Below are 25,079 nucleotides of genomic sequence, written 5' to 3' on the forward strand. Positions count from 1 at the left end.
TGAGAATGGTGCACAAGACATTCCCCTAACAAGCATGTTAAGGTCTTAGTGCTTGGTAAAAGTTACTTGATGACTCAAAACCTTTGGGATGCTTTTTCAAGGTACTTCTGTCCATCATTTCACTCTGAAATTGTGCACAAAATAGTCCTACTTAAAATTTGAAGACTGTTTCATACATTTTTATCTTAAGGGGATCAGGTGAACTTATGAACTTGATCATTCACAGCTACGGATATTTTAAGTAAATTGTTGTCTAGGCGGATCTGGGAAACCAATGATTATGAATCAATAATATGAAAATGTTGTTAGCCACATCTCTGTTTAATAGTTATTTTAAAACGCTGGGTCCCTAATTAATTTGTTAGGTAAGATTAAATCTTTAAATGCAAACATCCAACAGGATTTTCGCAGCTGCTATCACAGCTAATGAAACACTTTGAAATATCCAGCGTAAGTGAGATGAAACCTTAGTTTTTTTGTAACTTGAGAGTAAAATTTGAAAGGCAAAAAACGAAACACACAAGCAGACAGTGGGAACAAGCTTGGTTTACTTTTATTAAAAGCTTTGTAGGAACCAGTCACTAATCTTGCAGTGATGTCAAAGCCACAGGTGTGTGTGCTTGGTGCCAAACTGTATGCATTCCACTCACTCTTTCAACTGCAAAAACTACTTGTGTCAGGCAAAAAAAAAAAAAAAGATGAAATATGGACCTGGCAGCCAGATAGCACTGTTAAAAAGAGAAGGACTGATGGTATGAAGGCGATTGTCATTGAGAACACATTCATCAGCACAGGCAATGTTTTATTAAAACGCATCTTCACCTTGAATGGCAGATCTGACATCTCTGTCTCTCTATAATCTTATCCAGGGGATGGGTTACAGTGAAAGCAAGTTTACTGATTACAACTGAGGAGGAAGCATCAAAGTCAGTCTGTTATAGAGAGGGAAAGGTGCTTCTTTAAGAGAAAACACTGACATCAATCAATGATAGCAAACTGAATACTTTAAAGAAACTTAGAATTACACAGTTCCCGCTCTGATCCTCCCGTCCCACCCACCAGAATCACAACAAAACTCCCGAAAAACAAAGCTCATCGACAGTCCCCACAAAACGATTAAACAACACATTTCAAGTCCAAGAAACCTGAATCGTAATGACAACCAGGGACTCATATGGCACAAGTTTCCCTCTTCACTTGAAAACGAGACAGAAGTCCCGAATTCCTCATTGTCCTTCCACAAATTGCAACAGCGCATCATCACTATCGCGTTCGTGTTGCAGTAGTTGTCATAACAACGTGGATGCATTAATGCCCCTTTAAAAGCGCCCGTCTTAGCATGCCGTTCGACTTCATACTCAGTAAAGGAAAAGTTACAGTAAAAATTTACATCTGTCAGCACAGAAATCTCCATAAATATATCAGACAACTGAATGTCAGTCAGAGGAAACTTCCCGAGGAGCAGAAAGATGAGGGGTAAATATCGTCTGTACACAATCTACACTTGACCCAGATTCTGTTGTGTCCGCAATGCTATTACTGAAGTTGTCTTGCATTAATGGCACAATACATTTAAAAGGAGTAAACAATTTGAAACAGCTCGTATTCCCCACCCAGTTCTTTCCCCAAAATTCAGTACAATAAATAAAAGTACAAGTAAAAATGAACCACAAACACGTCCAGTCATTCCCGTGCAACACAAGTAAGAGACATTATAAACAGACATTAATGAATAAACGGCTGCATCTCACACACACACACACACACACACACACACAGATATGCTGTCTTCCGAGATACACATAGTTGCCATTCCTTCAGTAGACCTATAAAATTTGACAGATGATGAGGGCTAGCCAGCGCCCTTTGCATCACTTTCTGTTTCATTACAGTACTTTACAAGTAAAAGAAAAAGTTCAATGCCTGCACGAGGCTTCGGATGAAAGGGGGGAAAGAAAGAGTGAGGAAAGGGAGAGAGAAGAAAGCACATCAAACAGCATCAGTAGGAATTTCATTTCATAAAGTGGTTTTCCCTGTAACTGCACTCTCTAAAATAGTAAACATCTTCACAGAGTAAACACACATGAGGGGGAGGAGGATGGAGAAGCCGTGTCCCTCTTCAAGATACTGTACGTCTTCCTCACTGATATCCTGCAGTTTGCTTAGCTTAGTATTCTGCTTACCATTTCTAATGATTTTTTTTCACACTTTACTTGATGAATCCTGTTCATCATTTCCTGGTTTTATTTATGAATTCATGTAATTTTAGTTTTGTTTGTTTGCCCCCCCCCTGCGCACGCAATTTCTTTACAGAAAAACACCGAAGTACCAGCTTCAGGTTCCTTCACAGTTCGGCTTAGTGCAAAGAGAACGCGTGCTTGTTGGCAGGAGGGTCAGCTGTCGCCACAGCCTCATGTCTTTCCCAGGACATTAGACCTGATGGGAGAAAGGGGGTGAAAGGTTGTTAAAGGAAGGCGTGTCTTGTTTGTACTCCATAATATTTCTCATAGAACGCGTTCTCACCTGAGTGCTTTCCATCTGTCCTTCTCCACCTGGTTCTCTGGGCTCTCACTTTCATAGGATGCAAGATAGAGCCCTGAGGGACGATGAGGAAAGAAGGGATTTATTTAGAAAAAGTCTCCATAATACCTTGCAACGTGGCTACGTAAATCTAAATGACAATGTTGTGTTGATCTACTTGCTAATATTAGCATATCAACATATATCAATGAGTACTAAAGACAAAGTACAGCCATAATAAATGGGAATGGTTTTTTTTTGTTTACTTAACCTAATGGTGGTTGCTGGTACATGAATGGAAGCACATTTATGTCACCAAATTCTTCATCCTGACTAACCCTGTCGTCATTCTTTGGATAAAATGTTATCCTTTTTAAAATAATCTATAAATATTAGTGTCCTTTAATAGGAAAAAAAAGCTTAAAATCAAATATAAACTAAACAAAACCAAAAGTTTTCTTATTTTCTTTGGGTATCCCTGTCCCCGTTTCCACAATGTGTCCATTTCAAGTCATATCAAGCAAAGTCAGAGCTGAGGTGGATGTTTTTCAGGTTCCAATTATGGGGTAACAAGAGCCGGGGAAGGCAGCATAGGAACGTCAGAATGATTCAGCATAAATGTTTGCACCAAATATCGTGACAATCCAGGCAATATTTGTCAAGAGGGGGAAAATAAAAAGAACATCCATGAAATCACCACAGATTCCTTATCTCACACTCAGGCAGTAGGTGATTTCCATCCACACAACCAGAATGCTGATAGCTCAGCTAAAGCAGCTCTCACCATCCTCACTGAAGATGGGAGCAGTATGGAGGTAGTGTAGGATGGCCTGATCCTCTTCAAATGGACACTCCACCTGTTTCCATGTCATGAACTCTCCAACTTGTCGTGCCAGCTCCACAAATTTCTAAAAAGAAAAAAAGCAAGTGAAATAAATCGTGAAAAATCACAAGCTCTATATCAGAGTAATTCTTTTAAGGTGTAGGCTGAGGTTATTAATAAATGAGGTCGGGTTGGGAGAAGAGAATAGGCACCTCGAAGTTGACGTGGCCATTAGGGAGGCGATTGGCACAGCCTTCGTTCAGGAAATATATATCTTTTATCAGGAGGCTGAAGAAGGGAATCACTATCTGAGACAGGAAACAGAAAAACAAAGTACATTATGATGTACTCACTCCATTTCCAGAAAAGTTAAGAAAGTTTTCGAAAATACAACAAAAACTTAAATCTGTAATTGGTTAATTAGTTTTATCCCAATTTAACCGGCACATATACAAAGGTTTTTAAAAATGTTGCCTGCATAGAAACTATAAAAAGTTGGGGGTGAGGCTTGTGTCGTGTCACATCAGTCTTCCTTTTAATTTAACTTTGGGAAGTGAGGATACTAACTGTTAAAGTTTTGCCAGAGGAATGTGTCTGAATATAATATTTGAGCTGTCCAGGAGTCTGTTGTTGTTTCATTCTCCTCTTCATAATGATCCATACATTTTCAATGGGAGACAGATGTGGGCTGCAGGCAGGCCAGTCAAGCATACACACACACACTGTGTTTATGAAGCCACGCTGTTTTAAGTCATTCAGTATGATGTCTGCAGCATGGAAACTCCTGAACCAAAGCCAAAAATGCTTTAGAATAACAAAAGTGATGCTGAAGTCTCACCTTTTCTCTGTTGCTGTTGGCAGTCTGAGAGCGGTGGGCAGCACCCCTCAGGGCAGTCCTGTAGTTGTAAAAGTTTCCTGTGGGATCCATCTGATGCTATGAAAGCAAACAGCAACAATAACAACACACAGTCAGCTTCAGGTTGCTGCTTGTCTTACTCTTCAGTGAAAAGTGAGGGCTGCATTTACCTCAAGAATGAAGAACTTGGCAGTTTTAGCTTTGCCCCAAGTCTTCTTCAGCCGTGACACGGGACTCATGTTCATGCCAGCTACAGGAAATAAATCATTTTAATATACAGATGGAATGGTAGGAATTATCAATCAGCAAAAGACTCAGATACTGAAAGCTGAAACTCACATATGATGGCCATGAGGGAGTTGAAGTTTCCGATGTTGAAACACTCCCTGGCCACATCGATGAAGAACTCTATAACTTGAGCCCTCTGCTTCTTCTTAGCTGGCTGAAAGGAGACAAAATATTTTCTTTGATGAAAATGAGCCGTTTTTCTATTGAGTGAACATTATTTCATGTTCATACTAAAGCCCTATTCGGACGGGACTAGTTTAATGGGGGGACCTGGGGTAAAGTAATAATAACCGGGAAATCTAGTCCCGTCCGAACGCGCCATGTCAGTAAAGATAGCGGAGTATGTCGGTAAACTTTGCCGAGAATTCTACCTCCTGTGAAACGGTCCGGAGTATCTACCACAGGTAATACTAATCCCGTGCGAATGCGACCTTCGGTAATAAGTACGGAATATATCGTCACATCCTTTTAAAGAGAGAAACAATTAGGTGTAAAATAGAAAATGACACTTAAGTTTCGTTGTGCTATCCTTTTTTTAAACTATACTTTACATTCAGGTAAAATAAGTATCCTGAGCAAAACTTTTGGTGAACAGTACTTTACATTAAGGTCAAAAATGAATAAATCTTCTGTTCTGTTATACTGTACAATACGTTTTAGTAATACTTATCATTCAGGTAAACAAACAAAAAAGTCTTCTGCGTTTGTATACAATAATTTTGGAGCAGAATGCTTTATATTCAAGAAAACTCCTCCCATGTTAGATGAATATTACAGGGATTTCTTGTCCCGTCCGAATTGGTCATTTCTTCTCCCTGGCGTCGTCTGGTTAACCAACATTACCACACGTCCCCCCATTGAACTAGTCCCGTCCGAATAGGGCTTAAGTCAAACATCGACGGTGTGATTGTAGTAATACAAAGTATCCACGAGGGGGCAGTGACGCTCTATAACAGCTCCCGCTGCCCCTAATTTGGAACTTCATCAATTTTTTCCACTTTGTATGCTCGGAGTCAAACCGTTATATTCATGAAATTAGAACAAACACACACACACACGCATAGGAGCTGGAGCGATGATAAACAGCTGCATACAATAAGCATATGTATATATTATAATATGTTAATCTAAATGTACTGTATGTTTCAGAGGCAAATCTCAGAAAATATCTTAATCTTTCTGTTTAATTTCACGTGTACTTCATAATGAAAGGGCTTTTTTATTTGTGTGTAATTTCTTTGCCTATAAAAACCAGCGACGGAATAACTGAGACTGCTGTGCCAGCTTTTTTCACTCACCATGCAGATCTCTGTTGCAACCAGGTAACACAATCTGTTGAACCACCTGACATAAGCTTCCAGGTTGGAGGTCTTCTTCTTCTGGTCGCTGAAACACGGCTGCTGTTGACACATACACACACACACACACACACACACACACACACAAGAAGTGAGTGCAGAACGTGCAACAAAAGGGAATTCGACTGACACTGATTAGCCTCCAATGTACAGGCTGACCCCCTGATGAGAGTTTAAATGACAAAGACAGGGAGTTGGAGGTTGAAACAGTAGGACCGATGGAGAGCAAGACAATAACCGGCAAAGTGTAGACAGAGACAGGAAAAGTTTTTTAAAAAAGACAGCTATTAAATGTGAAAAGAAAGCTTAAGAAGTGATAGAATGAGAGAAAGTACCAGCACTCAACCATTATAAAAAGTTGGAAGATGTACAATAAGTGATATTTAGTTCGAGTTGTTTGATGCAATTTTGCTTTGTGACCTTTGTTTGGCCCTTTAAGAAGCAAATACTAATGATGTCCAGATGTTGAACATCAGACTACAACAAAGCTATATAAAGACTTTTTTTTCTGATTGCCTGCAATGTTTTTTTATTTTTTATTTCTTTCCTAAAGCTAGAGCTTTGGGTTGACGAGGGGTGGAACCTCTGATCAGTAAGTAAATAAACCCAATTGGCAGTGTCATACTTGAAGTCTACATCTGAATTGTACATTTACAAGTTTTTAACAGGAAATCAGCTCTTATGCTTTTAAAAAGCTCAGGATATGACTCTACGTCCTCTTCCTCATTCAGTGAATGGGGATCTTTGAGTATGCTAATCTGGCCTCCCCCACATCTGCATCTGCGACCACCTGAAGCTGATGCCAGCCCTGTCTCTGCAAAGCAATGACCTATTCTAATATTGGTGTATTTCAGCCATACTGTTACTGTTCAACACTGACCCGTTTTAAAAAGAAAATAAAGAAATACATTCATACAGATAGCAATCCTATTAGTGAACCCAAATAGTTTACGGGCTGTCCCACGTCACCTTTCTGAGACTTTCAGTGGTGCTCTGCAAATTCAAAGGAGAAATCTTCAGCCACTGCGCTGATGGCCGATTTTGCTCGTGATATTTGGACCTATTACCAGGATAAAAAGCTTGACTTTTAGCAGAGGAAGACTTCGTTTTTCATGTGCTTCATCCAGGTGTTCACATGCTCAACACACATTGTATTTTTTATTATTTTATCTTCCATTCAAGGTCATCGTGTGGTAAGTTATTTAATAGCTAGATTTATCACGTATAGCAGGCATCTGGACATGTACAATATTACTCCTCTTGGCAAGAACATCAAATCGTACTGTTTTTAGACTACCCGCTGGAACACGGCCAATTTGGGTGTGACTCCTTCGCATTTACGACTTTGGAGGCACATGGAACGCAGCATAGACTATCCGTGGTCACTTTTAGTTCGGTCAGCAGTCTTCATTTTTAATGAATTAACTCGGCAACAGCAAGGATCCCCTCACAAGGTCTGCATTATGCACTAAAAATACACACAGCAGCAACAGAGGTCAGTTGTACACACAGAGTCATTTTTTAGGTGGGTTATTTTTCTCAGCTGGCCGCACAACACTGGACCACAATCAATACGTGTGCATTCCTCCTGAAAACAATACTGGCACAGAAAAATAAACAGATTTATTACTTTACAGAAAAGGAGTTTACCTGTGTTCCATCTAGTGGGTCTTTCTGAACAAAGGCTTGGACGAACTCCTCTGGCTCAATATGACTTAAATGTTCCTGGAAAACAGACACACACATTTGTGCTTTTTAGATTGATGCAATTTTCCTTTTAGACCAACTGCTTGCCCCAACCTAACTTTACATCAAGTCCCAAAAAAGTAACGTTTGACATCATAGGAGTTTGGCTTTTGCCGCCACAAGGCAGGCAAAGTGTGACTACGTAAACATATTTATTGACCTACAACATGAGTCCGTCAAATACACACACATGCACACACACGACTGAGGTGAACCCATCAATATCTCTTTCATTTCAGTAATGGATGCCCAATCAATACAAGGAAGTAATGACTCATTGATGTGACTCATTGGTATCATATTTCCTCAAAGGGACACTTTAGACAATATTCTATTAAAAGACAGCTGCACAGTCACATGTCGAAATCGAAATGACTCATTCGACCCATCATACCACGACCTATAAACTAAAACCAACATTAAAACACATATAAAGACAGAAGGCACCATGGCAACCGATTTCAGAGCAGTACTAAAAACACCTACAAAAGACATCAAATCCAGAACTGTGTGAACTGCCCGTGCCTGTCTATCTCTGCCAATGCGTGTGTGCGTGTGTGTGTGTGTGTGTGTGTGTGTGTCAGAGTGTGAAGCTGTCGGGTCACATATATCTGCAGCAGTTTTATGCCCTTTGTTTGCAGCCCCAGGCACATCACTGACTTCTGAAGTGATGTCATCGCGAAGACAAGAGTGCAGGCTTACTCACACATGCACATGCAGAAACACGACCACCCCCACATACACGTGCCTACATCTAGATACGCATGGATTGGCTGAAGGCACCATGCATGAAGTATGAGGGACAATGCAAAGACCCTTTGCTCGTGGACGTACGATTGTTTTAATCTCTTTGTTCTTCCTCCTATTAGAACACAAAGTTATGCAACTCTTTACATATTTGCCTCCTGTCATGCTTGCCACCATTCTTTTCCTTGCTCATTTGAAGTCATTTCTATCACACCTGCATTTCCTCCTATCCTGTCCATCCCCTTTTTCTGATGTTTGTCATTTCATGTCCACTCATGCCTTGGCATCCTTAGCGCTTTAATGCTCCCACGTCAGCCTTTCCTAAGCTCCTCGTCCATCCTTGTTATCATCTCTCGTCCTGACCTCTGTCTAACCCCCACACGACTCCCCCCCCCCCCCCCAGCCTCACCAGCTCCACATGGGTGAGTTGCTGTGCCACTGTGTAGGGGTCGTTGCAGATGGAGAGGATGTCCTTCTGAATGGGCGGGGGCTTGGTCTTGAAGGCCACCAGCTTGTCAGAGATGGAGGAAGCATTGAGGGAGACCTTAACGATGCTCTCTTCCCCCTGGCTTATCAGGGCCAGCCTCTGGCTAAGCTTCTGCAGCAGCTGGTTCAAGGTTTTCCAGTATGCCTGGAGAAGAGAGGAAAGGAGAGGAGCTATCAACAACATCTTTGATACATAATTTATATAAGGCTTGTAGATTAGTCATAGACATGAATGAAGAGAAAATATTTAGGTTGCCAGGTTGTGAGCACTCTTGTTGCTGCTAAATCAGATGACGGAGCCGCTTGCTGCATCTTTTTATCCAAGCAATTCATGTTGTCAGGGTCACAGTCAGTCAGGGTGCTGTACTGTTGGCAATGAATTCACATGTAGCTATCTGGTTCACCTAAAACAACCTTGGCTCCGTTTGCTGGTTTGTGCATTTCATTTGAGCTTGTGTGAGAGGATGCGCCCCGTACGTCTCAGAGCAAATACTTAACCTTATGTACCTGGAAATGTTTTTCATCCCTAACATTAGGCTAGGTCCTTCATGCTTTTTTTTTATGGCATAACAGAGTCAAACACATATTTATTACTGCTTTATAGAGTTAAAGTTTGCTTCTTTATTCCAACTTAATTTTGATCAACTTGCACAAATTTGCTAATATCCTTTACGTGTGTAAATCTCCACATCCTTAACTGTATCATTGTTTGGGTGGTTGTTGTTTGGTGAAAAACATTGATCTGCGCGCCTGTATTTTTTTTTATCAAAGGGTCAAAGTGCTTTGACAGCATCTAATGGCATTTGAGAGAAGTTAACGAGCCCAAGAACGTAAAATGGGACAAAAATTGTCTGTAAAATTAAAGCAATTTCAAGGTGCGGCAACAGTGTGTTGTGTTTTGTGTCAAAGAATGTTTGTCTCTGTGCCCCTCCCTCCAGATGACCAGGTCATCAGGTCAGTCTGTCTCACAAATGACCCAGAGCAACAGCTCCCACATGTATGTGCACACCCATACTAAAGGCCGGCAGCTGCAAATAGCAGCACATTCATCATCACCTGCCCATCCTCTCTTTCCGTCCTCCTTCCACCTCCGTCCATTTCTCCTACTTTTCCACTCTGACTTCATCACCCACCTCCTCCCTTATCTTTTCTTCTGCTCTCTGGGGTCCTGTATCCCACCTGCCCCATTTTGTCCATCCATCTCCCTCCCTCTATTTTCCCTTGAGGTTGCAGTTAGAGCCACTCCTCTGAAATCCTCCCTTCCTCTCTCTTCCCCTCTCTCCTGTAATGTAAGATTGTATAACAGCTGGGCTGTGGCTATTCCCCTGACATTGACACTTTGACTCCATCTTCCATCACAGAGGAAGGGAGGATAATCAAATCATGCTCCTCACCGTTATTTCTCAGCAGATCTGACTAAATTAATTTATTCTCATACTCAACATACAGATGCCTGGTCAGAATTCATTGACGTTACTATTCAAATCCCAGGATAACCATTTAGTGTCCTTTTTAATTCCTTGAGTGGATGGTCTCTAGTTATTTTAGAACATCCTTCCGGCATCTTATATAGATTTTTAGATAATTATGATTGGACTGCTATCAGGCTAAAGTAAAAAGGTCAAGAATGTACCTCATCACATGGAGCTATCCTGTGGATGATGTCTTTAAGGTGGACGACCATCTTTTCATCCCTGAAGTCAGTTGGGAATGTTTCTGTCCATTCTGTTAGCAGCTGCAGGATTTTGGGACCAAACTTGCGCACCTTTGCCTGTTGTTAAGGAAATCAAAGAGGTTTGCAACTGTCTCGTGTATCATGCGTCAACACGGCCCTTTGGCCCGCAAAACAAAACAACATCGTAATGTGAGGGGAAAAAAAATTTAATGTACAAGTATGCCTTGATGCTTCGGACACTCCAGTTCATTAGCCAGGTCGTGCACATGCAGGAGTATGCATTTATCTGTGGTGCAGTGCTGACCGTATCGAGTGGGCTCTGATCCAGCTGCTGCTGTTTGATGCACAGCTCACACACCCTGGCCAGCAGCTCCGGAGGAGGAATGAACAGACGAGCGCTCAGCAAGAAGGTAAACACATAGGCTTTCTGTCAAAGAACAGAGGGAGACATTTAATGAGACACTCCCAATACATAAAAAAAAAATAAAACTGGGCTTTTGTCTGTAATTATAGAAAGCAGAGAACACTTCAAACAGAGACTTGGGGCTAATAATCTAATTGGCAGTTCTGTCATTAGGATTTTGAACCTAAATGGACTTTCTGGGGATGATCATTTATAATGAACAGTGCAGTTAGTGTGCTAATTTTACCTCTGGGTAGTAATCAGCAGTGGGCACCAGGTTCTGAATAAGTGTGTCCAGTGAGGCAGAGGTGATCGGGGGCCCATCGGCCAGGCAGGCGCCAGGCTCCGGGCCTTCCTGTGGGGCCTCCTCCTCCCCAGGCTCAGCACAGGCCAGATGAGGGCTGAAGACACCGGGAGTGGTAAACATGGTGCCTGAGCACACAGTCTGGGGCATTCCTGACTAGAATACAAGCACAGAGAAAATGCTGTCAGTAAGACTGAAAGAAAAAGAGAGATGAAGCCGTTTTTTTTTCAGAAATGGAAACTCAAATATGTTTGATTTGAAGAAAATTAGCTGAATGCAAAATTTGTTCCCATCTGGTCTCCCCACATCTCCTTTACTTGTCATAACCATGTAAATTATACAATTATACATGGGCAGACAGAGACTAAAGACTGAGCAGTAACAGTGAAGGAGAAGGATTACGGAGCTTGTTAACAACAGATGGTGTAGTACTGGACATGTCACTGAGAAAGAACGTCTCTGAACCCCAGATGTTAAGCTGCTGGCTGTGAGTTTCTGTCCATGTTGTCTAGCTGGAATTGATGCCTCAGTTACCATATACAAAAATTTAATACACGTTCACTACTGTGCTATTTGTATGACAATTAATCATCTATTAATCCATCATGACTGAAAGTCCTTCTGTATTAGAAGGAGAATCTTTTTGAGGCAATTTCTTCACACTTGTGACAGAGTACAAAGTTCTTTGTTTGCAAAACATAAGCTGCTAATGCTCGATAAACATTCTCTGCTGCAATGAACTTTTGGCAACCACGTGGGTTTGGATAAGCCCTGTAAAACCTGATGGTTTTCAGGAAAAGCTCAAACTGTTTACTGAAACAATATTAGTTTGATCGAGTAACATGAAATGAAAACCATTCAAAAGGTTAAAACTTTAACTTTTATTGTAAAGCTTTTCATTTGCCCTCACGTTTATTGATATATTTTCTTTTAAATAATCGTTTGGGTGTCTCGAAACAGCAAATGACACGTGACATGTTAGGTGTCAGCAGTAAAAGCTTGCATATGTTGCACCCGCTCTGAACGGGTTGAGTAACAAATCAAGGAACTATTCTGTTCCCCACGGTCCCTGCAGTTGATCAGCTGGGCCTCTACACTGGCCTATATTCTCTAACACACTTTTTATCTGTGGTTTTTCGCTCCTCTGTTCATCCTCCCAGCATATTCTTTCCAGTTCGCCCGTATTCCTCACAGTAAACTCTCTCATTTTATTCACCTGATGGCCCAGTGCCATCGGCAGGGGATACGCGGCACCCCCAACAACCGGCCCCATCTTCCATTTCAAAAAGACAGAGGAGAGAACGAAAATGGGTCACTCAGTCGCCGTGGAGACTGCTGTTTCCTGCAAGTGCTTGTGTGGCCTCCAACACTGTCCTGCATGTCTTTGCCTTTACAAAAGCTTCTGCTTAGTCATTTTAAAAATTCAAACATCTCTTAATAAATCCATTTAAGCATTGTAATCTTCAGAATGGAGTTTTTTTTGTTAACCACTCATTACTCTTATGTCAACACATAAAGCCTTCCTTCATTATCAAGCTTTAAAATGGGAAAGCAGGAAAACAAATTATACTATTTGAACTGAATTCAATTTTCTACACCAATGAGCAAGTAATTACAGTTTACATACTTTTAGGACGGCAACGTATTTAAAAGCCAATTTTTACACACTAATTTGAAAAATTGAAATAGGCTTGTCTGTGCTTCCACTCTAACTCAACATAGTGACTCTGCATAGCTGTTTCACCACCAAGGACATCTTCAGTCTCTGCAGAAGGTGTCCTCGTGGCACAAAACCTCTCTGCCTGCATGCGTCACAGGAAAACCAGCACACAGACGGGGAGACCTTGAGCAACATGCCCGGAAGTTATTTAAGCTGAAAACAACATTCTTCCAACTGTGTAGCTCCTTATACAAAGAAAATACAGCAGAAACCACAAGATAGCACCAGTGGTGCTCTGCCACATTGTCCAATAAGGTGCCCCAATAACATATATACACATATGTGTGTTTTGATTAGATGCCCCCTCAATAAACTAGCATCACGGGTCCCCAGAGTTACAGGTCGTACAAACAGTGTCATGCACAGGAGCGTCTCATGTTTAACAATTTCTGTGCGAGGGCTTCAGCTTCCCTTTGTTCTCCTACATTTGAGCACTTACTCATGCACTTGTGCGCACCTTGAAGCAAACACACGCAGACAGGCACACAAAAGAATGGGGGATGGGGAGTCTGTCTTTCTGCGAGGCGTTTTCATGGCCTTCCTTCCTACTCGTACCAATGACACCCACAGCCATTTCTATCATAATGTCTGTTGCGGTTATAAAGGGCTGACATGTTCCTGTCTGCTCCATTCAACTCTGTGGCATGCTGACCCTAAAGCATGGAAGGCAAAAATAGTAACTAACCAAACCACACTCAGGATATCTGATATAGCTTTATCATATCAAGTGAAGCTATATGTCAAAAATGCAGCTGTTTTCTTCCCATTAAAGTTATTGCCACCATCTAGATTAGGCTCCGAAACAGCCAAGCCTAGGGTGTCCTTGCAGCAACCTCCTTTAAATTGGTTTACGACATGCAGCCACAGAGAAGCCATGGCCTGATAAGCACAGCAATGGAAATCCAAAATGCCTGTATGAGGAAGGCAGTATTGAAGGAAAGCTTTACGGTAACAAAAGGGAACTTTCTTTGATGAACGCCTGCTAAGTTCTGGGTGTCTATATGGCAATATCCAGGAGTAAATTTGTCATTTCATGCATTAAAACACTCACACCCCTTGTGTATATTCATACATGTATGGGAGTGATTGAGAGTTTTATTTTACGTGACCACACTGTCAATGATTTCTTCTATCGCTGGCGATAATCTCCAGTCTTCTTATTTCTCCCTTAATTGTTCATCCTCAGCTCCCCACTCCTCCCTGCAGCATTTTCTCAGGCCCTGAGTCATTATTTCATCACACCTCCGTCTCAGTCAGCTGACATCAGTTTGTAGGATGTGAAAAGAAGTCACTCGGGTAACAGATCATACAATAGACCGACCACCGGGACTTGTGCTTGACAGGTAATAGTCTTGTATCTCTACAGACTAAAACTCACACCTCACAAGTGTCACAAAGAAGAATAGAAAAAAAAAAACTAACTTTGTTGAATAGCTGCGACTTGGATCAAAGGAAAGGCCAATTTTGCATTTAGACGTTGATATTCCGGGTCCACACCAAAAACTTGATGATGGTTCCCTATGGTGGTCGCCTATGATTCACCAAGTTGAATGAAATGTAGCTACATCGTTCTTCAGTAATCTTACTAGCAGCAAAAACAAAGAAAAAACAGAGCAACAGATCTACAGGAGTTGGATAAAATAATTGGAAACCCAATGATAAATGACAGTTGTATCATCATATATTGAGCTCGTCTTCATTTGGCAGCAATAACTGCTTCAATATATTTTGGAATAGTCATACAGGTATTGGCAGTGAATTTGATATATTTCTTAAGTACAACCTATTCCAGCTCTCTGGAACCCCTTAATTACTGCTCCAACACACACAAGAGTTGTTTGATTATGTTAAGATCTGGTGATTGTGGGGGCCAATCCAAACGTATCACATCACTGCTGTGCTTTTTGTGCCAGTTTCTAACCATTTTAATTGTGCAAGTCTGAACATTGTTGTCCTGGAAAATGGTAGCACCTTTAGGAAACAGCTGACAATCCAAAACTGACTAATACTCCTTGGAAGTAAGTAACCCTACCATACACGCTGATAAAAGGCAGATGACCGCAGCCCAAAACATCACAGAAATGCTGCTTAACAGTTGGGATAAGATAATAAGCATAAAAAGAATTCTTTGGTTGTCTTCTACCCATAAATTATTTCCTGAACAAGAAAAAAGATCATGATTCATCAGAGGAGAGATAACATTTTTCCACTTGTACATTGTCCACTTATTGCAGTCTTTGCACCATTTCATTCATTATTCAATATTGATGGGGGTGAAAAAGGTTTGGCTGCGGCAGCCCGTCCTTGGTATCCTGCTGCCTTGAGCTCTTAGTGAACATTTCTGGTTGATACACAGTTAGCAAGATGTTGATTAGCTTTAGTAGCTGCCCTTCTGGGATTTCTTGTCACAGTGTGTTTTAATGTCCTGCAGTCTCTGAGAGTGACAGCGATGCACAGATCAGTAAAGAAAGAGACTTCTTGAAAGAAACATTTTTTTTGCATACATGCAAGATTAAAATGCTGTAAGGATTCTTTATATTTATTTTTATTCATATTATTCAAAACAATATTATGTGCATATCCAACCATTGTGGAATTGAAGGAAAATGGCAACTTTAAAGCCAATTTGAACCTTTTTTGGACCACTAATTACAGCACCACCTTTATTTGTTTTTCTTTTTTTTTGATTGTCTTTTCGTTTGGCATTCGTACATAATTTTATTGTTATGTAGCCAAGATCCATGTCTCCTGATGGTTCTGTCTCACACAACCAGTTGAGCAAAGGCATTGAATGGCAGATAGAAAGGAAAACACCATGCCAGCATGCGCCACTCATTGTGATACTTCAAATTTTACCTCATACTTGCTTCCAGATCCTGGGCACCAAATGTGGTTAACTTCTGTTGAGCAGGTTTTGAGATGCGCGTTAGTAGCATCTGTGGTCCCCATATTCTTTGGGTTCAAAAGCTTCGGTAAGCCAGTTTCCACAATTGGTGTGAGGATATCTGCCAATAAATAAGATGATTGGACAAAAACATCCACAAGTTATGGCTAATTTGTTGCCAAGCTCCAATCTTTTTAAAAATAATAGAATAAAATAATCAATTTTGCTATTCATTTTACTATTTCGGGGTAGAAATGAAGTCAGTCCTCTCATGCTCTTTTTCAAATGTATTCCTAAAACATTCAAAATCCAAAAAGAAGGTAACGCATGATACTTATTGAGGAAAAAAAATTAGCTTTTTGTTTAACATATTGGGTGCAAAGCCTTTTCCAAAGTATGTTTTTGGACCTTAATGACACCTTTACCATCAGGCTGCCTGAGCTCAACTTTCTTGGGAAGCATTGGTACATCATTTCCAGTTATTGGGAAAAGGTTCACGTTTCTCGTCCATTCCAGCTCAAAGTAATATAAGTTGCGGTTGGGACAGGGCAACAAATAGAAAGAAAAATTGGTAAAAACCCAGCTGGGTTCTACTTCTTTAGTTTTGGAGCCATAAGGTTTGCTGTGCATCGGCTAACCTTGAATACTCTAACATGACCACAAATGTTCAATGCACAATGTTCCCATCTTAGAAACTCTCCAATAAACATGCTCTATATAGGGTCTTATGACAAGCCAAAATAAAACCAATGCTTCCTTTAAAATGCAACAGAATTCTTTTTTTTTTTTCACTGTAATATTTTAGAACCATATTGCTTACACCACTATTTTCCCCAGTGTGAAGAAATAAGCCACATGTTGTAGTTTGTGTATAACTTGCTTCCATATCTCTTGACTCACAAGAGTTCCCACTGTGCCTGTCACACCACATCAATGCTGCCTGAAAAAACACATTGAGAAACAAGCAGTGAAGAACAGGTGAGTGTGCCCATGTGTGCTCTAATCCCCCCTGAGATCTCCAGCAGCCAGCCAACGGCAGTCCTGCTCTCTGTCTAGACATCTGGGGAAGTGTCATTGTTCAGGGCCTCTAACTGTGTGTGTGCGTGTGTGTGTGTAGGTGTTTTGTCTTGTGATTCTGTCGGGCTGTTATCGTTGTCATCGGGGGATACACCTGCTTTGTTCTGTCATGATTTACAGAACGGCAATGTCTGGAGACACACAATCTCTTTCAGCACCCTTGACTGTCAGGCTGCATGTGTGTCTTGATGAAAGAGCGGCATTCCTGACACGGTCAAGCAGCTTGAAGCTGTCAAACAGTTTCACAACACTGTTAATCTCACTCTCGAGTAAACATTTCTATTGTGGCCTCTGTAAAACTTGTTTCACCACAAAAATAAAAATGCAAAAACAAACTCTTAGTGTCCGGTTGTGAGGAGAATGGTGCTGACAAATCTGCTCTCCAAGGAGCTAATGGATGAGAACAATCAGCATTATAGGCAGCTCTCCATTAAGACAAGGGAGCCTTATTCAGAACAAATCCAGCCACCGTCTGACCTGCACCATTAAAGTGTCAAGGGCCAAAGGTGAACAGTCCATGCTTCTTTGGGGGAGCAGATGGAAAACGGTAGGAGCTCGTGGCCACTCCCTCATTAATCTGGCATCAATAAAACATGCCAGCTTCAAACGACAATGAGAACCCTGGGTTTTGTTTTGTATAGTCCTAAAATAGCACAAGCCTGAATTGCATGCTGCTTCAAAGGATAGGCACGCGCGGGATTATAATGTTACAGTGGACAGATTGTCCACACGTTCACTCCCTGACAGTGTTCACTATATGAAGGACTCGCTGGGGCAGACAGCAGCTGATGTATTTCGGCCTCTCCTTCAATACAGCCGTGCTTCAGAATGATGCAAATGATATTCACACTTACGTGCCGCATAGAAAATGCTGACAGGATACGCACCCACCAAATTTCAAGAGAATGGACTGCACAAGTATGCTGTTGAACACGAACATTGCAACATGCTTTCGGCTGAAAAGATGTTGTAGTTAACATCTCTCTCCTCAATCGTGTGTACCATGTGTTAGGTTTGTAGTGCACTATACAGTGAACCAAAAGTTTCAGCCGCACGTTTGAGCAGCACCGTAACAGGGCTGACTCACTGTACAGAGAACTGTTCAGTGGACAAGTGGACGACTCGAACACAGCCAGAGTTTGCAGAGAGGTTAGGGAGGCGGAGAGGCAGGAGGGGATGCTGACACCTGAGAACTACTTTGAGTGGGAGCATCTCCACTCACCAATGAGTCAGCTGCATGGGTGTGTGGCTTTGCCTGTAAAGTCACTTGATGTAAACTCTTATCTTGCATTTGATTCACTGGTGCTGGCGACCATGTCGTTCTTACCCAAAATCTAATCTAAGGCCAATGTTGGTGACTGTTGGGCCAAACCCATATTCTCTTTTATTGCAGCTGAAATAGCACTGCATCCTTTAGGATTTTAAAAATGTTAAGAGAGGCTTTTAATCTGTTTCTAAATCTATGGGCTCAAAAGTAAGTCTGAAATACAAGAAAACAAGAAAAAATTGATTTTTTTTCTAGTTTCTATTTATTTTGCAACAAATCTTATTCTTAAGAATTTAAGATGTTACTGAATAGATTACTACGTATTTTTGCAGATACGTACCGTACATCTCTGTTTCAAACATCTTATATCTAAGAGCTTGAACTCTGTTTTTGTCACATATTAATAGAAATACAACACAGCAAGAATGAAAACAGAACACTATCTTTTGAGGAGGGGCACATCATCGGTATTGCAGCAACATTTTGTTTTGCTACTCTTATTGTCTCCTGGTTCTGGTTTCAGTGATCCTAGTTAAACTGAAGTAAAAAGAATGTGGTACAAGTTGCAACTCCCCATTTTGCTTGAGAAGAAACTGCACACATTTCAGATTGTGTGCACTGTCTGGGCTGTATGAGTGTTGCACGAGTGTCCCGTCAGACTAAATAAAGTTCCCATTTTCTCAGCAGACATTGTATGACTCTTCAACTCCCTCCCCATCAGCTAATTTACATACTCTAACACTTTCATTCTAATTTAAGATCCACATGTTCACCCCTTTAAAACATCGCAACTTTAACTCTTCGCCTATTCTGGGACTGTGCTCTACAAAAGCAGACGCTGGCATATTTTTGGTCCTGACACCGTTTTTAGTACTGCAGGGAATTGCGGCTCTGGCCTAAATTTTCCACTGTGTTCTTTGAAAGCTGAAATGATGCGACTGGAGAGAAAATAGGGGGTACTCTCATGGTGGCGTGAGTTTAAGTGAAAGTAAACACCTTTCTGTCATCATTCCCCTCTCGGTCCCCCACATGCCCCCTCCTCCCGCATCTCTCTCCACACGCCCTACATTTTAATGAGCCCAGTCAGGACGCCTGTACAGATGGCCCTGCAGGAGCCTGCTCTCACAGTGGGAGCTGCTGGCACGGGAGGCTTTTTGGCCCCACAGGAGCCCAAAAATGTATTGGCGTGCAGGCCGAATGTTGAGGCACCCGGGCTGAGCCAATCTGGACACTGAACTGCACAGTGACCGCCTGGCACAGCCGACGATTTAAGAAAAAGGCCGCAAAATACCACGCATGACACGCCACACACGTTGCGACAAAATCAGACCAGCACACAATTAGTGGATAATAGTGTAGGTGTGTGTGTGTGTGTGTGTGTGTGTTTGAAGAGGAGTGGAGCTCACAACAATGGAGTTCTTTGTGTTTTGAAAAAAAGAAAAACACATGCACACTTGTACCCACCCAGCAGCTAAACACAGGATTTAGTTACGTTTGTGGCATTCCCGCTCCCCGCTCATTCCTCAGCTTCTCTCAGTGGTACAGGCCTGACAGAGGTTGGAATCGTCACAGTCTACGAGGACACACTCCCCAAATACCTTTCGTTGGAATTCCCCTGTAGTGTCTTGGCGGGGTTACGCTCATACTCTGGCACCTGTTCCACACCCACCGGCTCCATCAGTGCAATGCTCACAGGGAATTCTCCTCGCATGTGTGCAACCATCCTCATTCCTGAGCACAGCTGTGCGCATGCAGGCGTTGGGGTTTCTGTTCGTGTATGTGCTCGGAAAAGGGCTGACAAAGTCAAAGTGCACCTAATCCAAGTGATGTCATCTGCTCACCATCTTTTCCTCATGAGGTGCAGCTCTACTCTGATGGTTTGTTTGAAGAAAAGCAATTGAGATTAAAATTTTAATTACATTACACAGAACAAGTAAAACGGCATTTGAGACCTACTCTGAAGGCTATGCACCAATATCCACGGAATGTACTTTTGAACTACCTCACCTCACACTTCTGAATCCATTTCGATGGTTTGGCGAAATGAAAATGTCAAAATGAATCTCAATTCAATTTATCATGTCACTAAGAGATAATTAGAGCTGAGCACTGATTTGCTCTAAAAGACCACATGTCTGAGTCCCAAATACCCTAAATCTGTCCATCACACCAGTCAAAATGCTTTAAAAAACAGCCATGTATTATTCATCACATTCAAATTTACAGCTGCCCTTGATGTAATGTTCCTTTAAGGGGAATCGAATGTGAATCTCTCTCTGTCGTAAAAAAAAAAGAAAAGAAAAAAAAAAGCATAATTTTGCCACAATTTCTGCTTATGAGGACTCATCTGCTCGCAAACTGAGTAAAATCAAATAAGAAAAAAGGAAAAAATAGCTGGTGGTGATTAAGAGCATCCAGACAGCAAACCTGTCCTGGCTGCACACAGAAATGTCTCTGCGCTGTTTCACCGTTCCCTCAATCAAACCTGCACAATAACCAACCGCAAACTAATGAGCGAGACAGTAACAGATGCAAATCTAATAAGCACACGCTACTAATTTCATCACGGCTGTCTCCTTTCCTGTTAAACTCTATCTGCCTGCTCATTACAACCAGCACCGGCAGAAGCCATGCGCCATGTCGCTGCTGATGTATGGTGTCAAAACGTACTAATTAGTGACTTGGCCTGGTCTGTTCACAACACATGCCCCGATGTCTTTTGATATGATTAGGCAGCCAGAAGTCAGCCTCACAAATTTACAATAAGTGACAAGCTGCTATTTGAACTTTATGGTGTTTACAATCTCAGTGCATTGTTTTTATATACATAAAGTTAATTGGAAAGAAAAAGACTGACGAAGAGATTCTGAAGCTAAACTATTATACGTCATCTATCATTAAGCCCATTCACATTGCATTCATGCTGTGTATTTATGGACTGCAGTGGTTCTTTAAAATAAACTCACCAGTAAACAATTACAGCATTCTGGACTGGACAGAATCACAGAGGACCTCTGCATGTTAGTCCATTATCAAAGAAACTTCAAACCAGAACAAATGTATTTTACACAACTTATTAGGTTGGTGTATAAGGTGACTAGGTCCCCTTAATGCAACCAAAACAGTTCACGAACTTTCCCGTCCTCTATACAGGCAAGTGTGGGATTAGGCCGACAATTAGTGCTGGTTGCCAGCGTGAATGCGGGATCGAAAATAATTCTATTCTCCGCCTGAGAATAATATAGTTCCCCATAAAGAAGTTGTAATAGAAAACTGGTGACAAACCCGTCTTTGCCAACCTGAAGTCAGGGGAGGCTCTGCCACCAAGGACATATTTCATAAAGTGGAGCTTATATCTAATGGAGTAACCTAGATGTTTACTCCAGTGATTTCCTGAGCACACCAGGGGAGTTATACTCCACTGGTTCCGTGACCCCCATCAAATCCGGGAAGACTGACCGTCAAAAGCTGCACAGTTGACAGCATACAAGCATGGACGCAGCTAAGTGCAGCTCTGGAGAGCACAGACTGTTTCCATGGAGTCAGGGCTCCTGTTGGGAGGTAATTAGATGCCTGTTGTGTCTCCATTGTGACCCCCCCCCCCACTTCCTCACACACACACACACACACACGCACACACACACACACACACACACACACACACACACACACACACACACACACACACACACACACTTGTATTCCATCAAATCCTCCTGTTTGTTCTCTCCCTTTCTGTCACTCTTTCTCCTGTGACAGAGGAGCCGGCTCAGAATGTTTCACACATAAACTCCATCTGCCACGACCTGTCAGCGAGATCAGCCTCATCATCTCTGTGTTAGTGACAAAGCTGCTGTGGAGCTAAAGTACATCTGAAGGCCTGTCAGGTGCACAAGCCATCATAGCGTTATGTCCCTTTGTCGGTCAAGCTCTTCACGAGTCGATTGTTTAAAGTGTGAAAAGTACTCCTCATCCCAGTGGCACTGGTTACATTTTTCAGCACAGTAAAGGTAAATGGAGGGAATTCACAAACATCTTTGATCAGCTATAAACGGTATAAACGAAAAAAGTGTCACAAAGCAGTTCTTTATTCTATTTTCTTATCATTAATAAATTGTCCAGCAGTGAGGAATCCCCTCCGTACAAGTGCTGCCAATCAGCAGTGGAATTCGTTTCAGGTCTGCAGAGTAGCATAAAGAGTGATCTATGATTATTCCGCACACATACACAAGGCCCTTCCCCCATACACGCACAGCCGTAAACCTTCTGCTGGTGATAAAGCTGTCATTGCTACCAGACTAACAGCTACTGTGTTTACCTCCCCGTTGACCTGCCCTGAAGGGACCCTGCCTTGTCTGTCCCTCCACACCAGCACACTGGCCTCAATCTCCGGGAGCTCGCCTCTCTCAGTCGCACGTCCAACCAAACGAAGCCCTCATTAACAGCTCACCTGTTCTTCTCTGCAGGCTCTGCCTGAATTGGAGGGAAGGCAATCAGCACTGCAGCCTGTACCTGCTGCACGCTGCTACCAGCCAGTTCTGGCCGACCTCTCTGCTCACACCTGCGCGACCCCTTCCTTCAGTGCCCCTGGAAAAAGCTGTCATTTTAATCTATGTCCATTCTTACCGCTGGGGTATGCGGGCTTTTATGGTCTGTGCACACACAAGGTCAAGAAAACCTAGAAGAGGTGGAACAAAAAGCTGCATGATGGCTGGAGTGTAGAGGATTGGTGATTGAAATCATTCACTGCTTATCGGTGGCACTGATGGTACTTATCGCATTTCCATCTACCAAAATCCACATGGATGCCATGTCAAAGAAAAAAGAAAAAAAAAGAAGGAAAATGCTTGCCTTCACAACTCTAAGCAAACAGGATGCCATACTGCCAGCGGAAGTGAAGATTTCATTTAGTTCAGTTGTATTTATATAGTACCAAATCACAACACAAGCCATCTCGAGGCTGCTTTTCAAACAGAGATCTGGGGCAAAGAAAGGCAAAGGATGGTGCTCAGAGAGAGGCTGCGGCTGCTTCCCGGAGCTCACAAAACAGTAAGTCACGAAATGCGATGTCCCACTCCTCCACAGCTGGGGGTCTGGAAGGTGCAGCGAGAGACTGGAGCTGAGGGCGTGGGAGCAAGTTTCAGACACCCACAGACGTGGCTTCAGAAGTTAGACCTTCAGAAGAATTTCATCTCACCAAACTGGTTGGGACAGAACTGGTTTTACTTTCATCCACTTTGCAGTAAGCTGTGAGAGGCAGATAACAAATCCCTCTGGTTTGTGTTGGGAAGCTGTGCCTGCTGCTGTATTGCCTTTGGGGAAACAGGCTGCTTGACACCTTGTGGATGATGCAGATTTTATGGGGTAAAATATCAACAGTGCCACACCTGTTTTACTGTATACTCTAATCCCCCCCCCCCCCCCCCCCAACAAAACACATAGTGCTCGTTTTTTTTGCAGTTCATAATAAAGCGTTTGAGAAAACCAGCAGTGACAGAGGCGTTGCTCCACCGTTAATACGTCAGTTATTACATAAATTTAAGCCCTGCACCATGCAGCCAAACACCTACAGCAGAACATGTGACAGTCATATTGTTTTGCTTTAAAATTCCCATCGCATGCGTCACCTGCAGACTTATCTTTTATTCTCTCACACGAGGAAGCAGCGACTGGATCCCCTTTAGACGGACACACACACCGCTGACTCACGCCTCAGACTGTGACGCTCCCATCGTAGTAAAGTGATGGAAGGGGCGCTACGGTATCTCTAATTACATGATAAGGAATTGTGTCGTCATCCCCATGTTGCTAGTAAACTTCCAGCCATGACGACACAGTGTTCTGGTCACGGTAACTGGAGCGTTTGGCTGGTTTTCAGGAATCCTAACACAATGAACACACACACACACACACACACACACACACGCACACATACACACACACACACACACACACACACACACACACACACACATACAAATACACACGCGCACACGAGCACGCGAAGGGACGCACTCGGGCTGTGGGCGTGAGTGCAGTATTATTATGCTGACACGGTAGTTGTTGATTTTGTTCTCCACTTACCAGTACTACACTTTGATCCCCATCTTTGATCCAACTTGTGTTCGATGTCAAATCAACAGAAGTCGCAGATATTCCCAAATGAATGAGCGCTCACAGAACAGCGTGTTCAGCCGGCATCAGTGGGAGAAGTACAGCCTGACTCCAGAGGCACTGGCTGACTGATGGGCGAGGAGGAAATGTCTGTTGATATTGTTGCCTTGTCAAAGGTCCCGGCTCTGGACAGGTTTCTGCCAGTCAGTGATGAAGCAGGTCCCAGAAACAGCGGTGACAGTCCCGTCCTGCGCCACGGAGACACGGAGGACTGCACGCTACATCCACGCGTCCCCTGAACCAAGTGGGCAGACAGCGGAGGGGAGCGAGAACTACTCTCACACCTGTCAGTGAGACGAAATAACACGACTTCCGCTTCCCATTTTCAAAACAATACGGTCGTCTACAAATAAGGGAAGTGGACGCCTCACGAGACGTTGATTAGCTCACATTAAGTGACTAAAAATAATGTTCCAACCGAAGCTATTTACGCCACTTCCCGCAATAGATGTCGCTACTTTGTGTTTATTTTAAACCGAACTTTAAGAATGATTTGGCTAAATAATGGCTAATTGTTAGTTTACCGAATGGATAGTGAGACGACAGGAGCGCACGAAACCGGTGTTTTTCATGGAAAATAAATAATCTATAACATCTTTGCCATTTCAACTGGATCTTAATTGGTCATCTTTTAATCAAGTTCGGTGTGTGCTTTTATTTTGAACGTGAAGCTGATTTCCGGTAGTACACCATGGTTTTGTGCTGTCGTTGGCTTCTGCTGCCTCTGGTACCCACTCTCATTTCACAGCCC

General features: G+C 42.4%; 1 protein-coding gene across 3 annotated transcripts; it reads right to left on the bottom strand.

The window, feature by feature from the left end:
* Window positions 1-528: 528 nt before the first annotated feature.
* On the bottom strand, window positions 529-24,595 carry LOC142397693 (ras-GEF domain-containing family member 1C-like). Of its 3 annotated transcripts, none has more exons than XM_075481252.1 (15): window positions 24,239-24,595; window positions 15,783-15,931; window positions 11,150-11,362; window positions 10,804-10,926; window positions 10,458-10,595; window positions 8,748-8,969; window positions 7,496-7,570; window positions 5,786-5,884; window positions 4,539-4,641; window positions 4,370-4,449; window positions 4,182-4,277; window positions 3,556-3,651; window positions 3,305-3,428; window positions 2,524-2,596; window positions 529-2,436 (listed from the first exon to the last, which is right to left on the bottom strand). In XM_075481252.1, the coding sequence occupies exons 2-15, from the start codon at window positions 15,873-15,875 to the stop codon at window positions 2,412-2,414; spliced, it is 1,560 nt and encodes a 519-aa protein (XP_075337367.1). In that variant the 5' UTR covers window positions 15,876-15,931; window positions 24,239-24,595; the 3' UTR covers window positions 529-2,411. The 3 variants fall into 3 exon arrangements, with proteins under 3 accessions (XP_075337367.1, XP_075337366.1, XP_075337368.1); XM_075481251.1 differs by having other exon boundaries at window positions 5,786-5,887; window positions 24,239-24,594; XM_075481253.1 differs by lacking the exon at window positions 15,783-15,931 and having other exon boundaries at window positions 5,786-5,887; window positions 24,239-24,594.
* Between the last annotated feature and the right edge of the window lie 484 nt (window positions 24,596-25,079).

This window comes from Odontesthes bonariensis, chromosome 13 (assembly GCF_027942865.1).
Source record: "Odontesthes bonariensis isolate fOdoBon6 chromosome 13, fOdoBon6.hap1, whole genome shotgun sequence".
Taxonomy (NCBI): domain Eukaryota; kingdom Metazoa; phylum Chordata; class Actinopteri; order Atheriniformes; family Atherinopsidae; genus Odontesthes; species Odontesthes bonariensis.